General features: G+C 45.2%; 1 protein-coding gene across 1 annotated transcript in view; it reads left to right on the top strand.

Moving 5' to 3' along the window:
- Positions 1 to 2872: 2872 nt before the first annotated feature.
- The window catches only part of TFAP2D (transcription factor AP-2 delta), a 53912-nt gene continuing 53123 nt past the window's right edge, over positions 2873 to 3661 (top strand). The window contains exon 1 of the mRNA XM_011354810.1: positions 2873 to 2911. Coding sequence (XP_011353112.1) covers positions 2873 to 2911 — 39 coding nt within the window. The remainder of the gene's footprint in view (positions 2912 to 3661) is intronic.

A 3661-nucleotide genomic window follows, 5' to 3' on the forward strand; every position in this document is an offset into this window, starting at 1 on the left:
TTTTTCTTTCAGGGGCAAACGGTTTTTTTGTTTTTTGTTTTTTTTGGTTTTTTTTTTTTTTTTTTGGATAAAGCGAGCGAGAGCAGTTGGCCAAATAAGTGTCTTTACAGTTCAGACTCTGGTGTGGGACGCCAGGACACCAGGGTGGGAGGACAAGAGCTTCCCAAAAGGAGAATGGTGCTGCGGCAAAGTAGACCCCTAAACTAAACGAACATCACCCTCCCCACTTTATCTCCTCTAAATACAAACACAAGCTTTTTTTTCGCATTCTGCATGATCTTTACTTTCCTCTAATTCCACGGGGATTCAAGAAGTACAATAAATGAAGTCCTGGACCCCTTTTGTCTTGGTACCTAGAAGTCACTCGGGAAAACGGGGTGGGGCCAGGGAGTGGAATGGAGAGGTAAGATTGCCAGTTCTTTGGTGATGTCCTGAGGTACTCAGTCAGACTGACGAAACAACTACAGGTCATTCTGCAGCTGCACTCAGCTCCAGGCCAGAGCTCATTACCGAGAGTGTCAGAAGTGCGGAGGCTGCAGTGTGGATCTTCTCCCGGACAGGCACTAACACGGGGCCAAATGCGCTGGGACAGCAGGCAGAGCAGGAGTCCACGACGTCCTGAGCCTCCTGGTTCCCGGGGGAGAGGATTTTGCGTCTGCTGACTGGACCTAAGCTTCGGAAAGAAGGTCTCTTCGCCTTAAATGAAGATGTATCTGACAGTAGGGGAATTGGGGGAGGGGGTTGTGGCCTTTCTGAGAAAGGGCCATCCTTTTCCATTTGAATTGGACTAACTGGGAAACCATCATTCACCAAAAAAGAAAAAAGAAAAAAAAAGTGCGTCTGGCAATTCCCAAGACAAGCTGCGGGCCCAACACATTTTTCTGGGGGGAGGTTTGTATATTTGATATTCGCAGGGGCGGGGGTTCCTGGGGTAAGGTCGTGGGGGTAATCCCCATCTCCCATGGACAATTATTTATTTCGTCTGTGGGTAGAATATAGAGACCTTACTCAGTCCTGGCAAACAAAAGATTCCGCTGCAAGCATTTTGGGATTCAGCCCCTCAGTGCCAACCGCACTCATCTTACTCCTCCTACTTAAAGATCAAGTTGAGCATTCTTTCTTTTCATCTTCATCGGGTTCTCAGTCTCCTGACTTCATTAGACCAAAATATGGAATTTCAAGAAGTTGGGGGGGGCGGGGAACGACGCTTGCGCACCTTGAAAAAGGGAGCAAGTGTTCGCTGCTGACCCTTGTGCAGGGCTGAAGCATCACGGATCTCCACTTCAGACAGTGCATTTCAATTCTTGTCGTGTGCCTTTGTCCATTTATATAAAGCAAAGAGCGCTGAGTGACAGCCCCAGTTAGCCTGCATGAGCAGATCCTAATAAACCCTCCCAAACCCCGACCTAAAAAAAAAAAAAAAAAAAAAAAAAAGCCACATGCCTGTTTGCCTGCGGCTTATTATTAAGACACCTTCTCAGCTTAAACACTTAAAAGCTAACCAAATGAAATGGCAATTAAGACTAAATTACCCCTTCTATCTCTGAGATGAGTCTGTGGGGCCAGCCAGTTCTTAAGAGACAGACATGGTTGGAGACAGGACTTTGCAGAGTCTCAGTATTTCCGGCATGTAGCCACCGTTACCCCCTCCAGGAGCTAGACCACTTGGTTCCTGAAGGCAATTTTGAACGAAGGAAAGCTCAAACACTGCTTGAAAGTCGAGAAATCCACCGAAGAGCTAGAGATAGGTGTGCGCTCCCTCCTTCCTGCTCTCTTTGTAAAATATAACTTTCAACCATTTAAGGGTTATTTGGGGGTACTGGTGTTCAAATACCTGGTGCCACTGCTAAATGGTCTACACCCTACACTCCCCATCCAGCACTGTTTCCCAAAGGGGAGAAGGGAAATACAAAAGAGAGAGAAAATGAGATGAGTCGGGGATTGAAAGACAACGTTTAACTTAAATGTAGAAACTTCTCATGCATTTTATTCTCTTGTATTTTTCTTAAATATATTACCAGTTACACTATTTCTTTATGATGGGAACTTGTAACTGTCCATCATGGTTATTTGTTTTAAAAGCTGCAGAAAGTGTATGCCACCACCGGGTGTTTCCTTTCAAAAGAGGGAAAAGAACCCAAATCCGATGTAAATATGGAAAGAGTAGTATTGTTTCCACTTGGATAAAGGCAGACCCCCCAATCTGAGCAAAATTGACTTGGGTGCTTGTTGGGAAAAGCAGCTTTCAGCATCCAGGGAGTGGAACCAATAGGAATGAACACTTACTCATGTAAAAGGAAGCTTTAATTAATATATATTCCTATCTCTAATATACACATATTGAGGCTAGATCTTTATCTTCATAATAAAATGTGTGCAAATGCTCTCTGCAGAGATGAGCCCCTACCTCAGTCGGTATAGAAAAGCATGATAAAGGTTGGAAAAATGGATAAAAATGTTGAAAGAACCTCCAGTTCCTTATTAGGCGAAGATACAATATTTATTCCTTGTCTCCTGGGATAAATCTCTTCTGCCTATTGTCCTCCCAGTTCTCAGTGCTGATGCTTAATTTTCAAAACTTCTATATTACCAAGGGACCTACGACATCAGCCAAAGAAATACTCAGCAAGTACAAAATCTGTTCCAGGGAGCTGCTTTTGTGCAGAGGGAAAATTTTGTTCCTACAGGTTTTTAAGTGGGTATGAGGCAAGGAGCTATCTGATCCGGGCAAAGCTATTACAATTTAGATCTCTATCTATAGAACATTTTTTTTTTCCTTAAAAAAATTGGAAAATACAAGAAGTTTGGATTTTTTTCCCGATTCTTTTTTTGGAGGGGGAAATTGCATCGTAAGCTTTCGGAGAAACCCAACATGTCAACTACCTTTCCGGGACTAGTCCACGATGCCGAGGTATTATTACTTTTTTTTTTTTTTTTTTTTTTGAGCGCGCGTGTGTGTGTCGGCGGCGGCGGTGGCGGCGGCGGCGGCGGTGGCAGCTTCCCCTGTCTCTAATCTATATTGGACCGTTAAGTTTAATTATAATCTGGCTTTCGGGAGAAGTTAAGGAAGAAAAGGGGAGAAAGTTCGTTATGACATCTGTCGCCAGGAAGGGCAACTCTGCCACGTTAAGAAGCATTTACCATAATGAGGGGGGAAAACATAATCCTAATAATAAAGAAAGGGAGGAGGTGATGAGGAGAAAGAGATAGAGATGGGAAAAAGATACTCAGAAAGGCAAAGTAAAGAGATTGGGGGGGGGACGGTAGGTGGACAAGGGGGTGGGGAACAACGCACCCCTTTTGGAATGGGCTTATTCTAGGAAAGTGAAGCGGGGAGGGGGGGTTGGATTCCTTGCCCCAGATGGTTAAGGAAGTGAGCAAGTTGAACGATTTGCACGGACTGGATTTTTTAGATACATGGACACTGATTTTGAGCATCTCTGGAGAAGCATTTCGGCCTGGACAACGGCGGAATCTCAGGGCTGGGATTTGGCTGGAGTGGCGAAGCGCTCTGTGCGTGTGGACTCTAGTTCTGCTCCACGCGGCCCCGGAGTCAGTCTCAAGCCTGGCTCCCAACGCCCAGCTCCCTGCGCAAATTGGGCAGGGGCTGTGTGTGTGTGTGTGTGTGTGTGTGTGTGTGTGTGTGTGTGTGTGTGTGTGT

Source organism: Pteropus vampyrus, unplaced genomic scaffold (genome assembly GCF_000151845.1).
Source record: "Pteropus vampyrus isolate Shadow unplaced genomic scaffold, Pvam_2.0 Scaffold18, whole genome shotgun sequence".
NCBI lineage: Eukaryota > Metazoa > Chordata > Mammalia > Chiroptera > Pteropodidae > Pteropus > Pteropus vampyrus.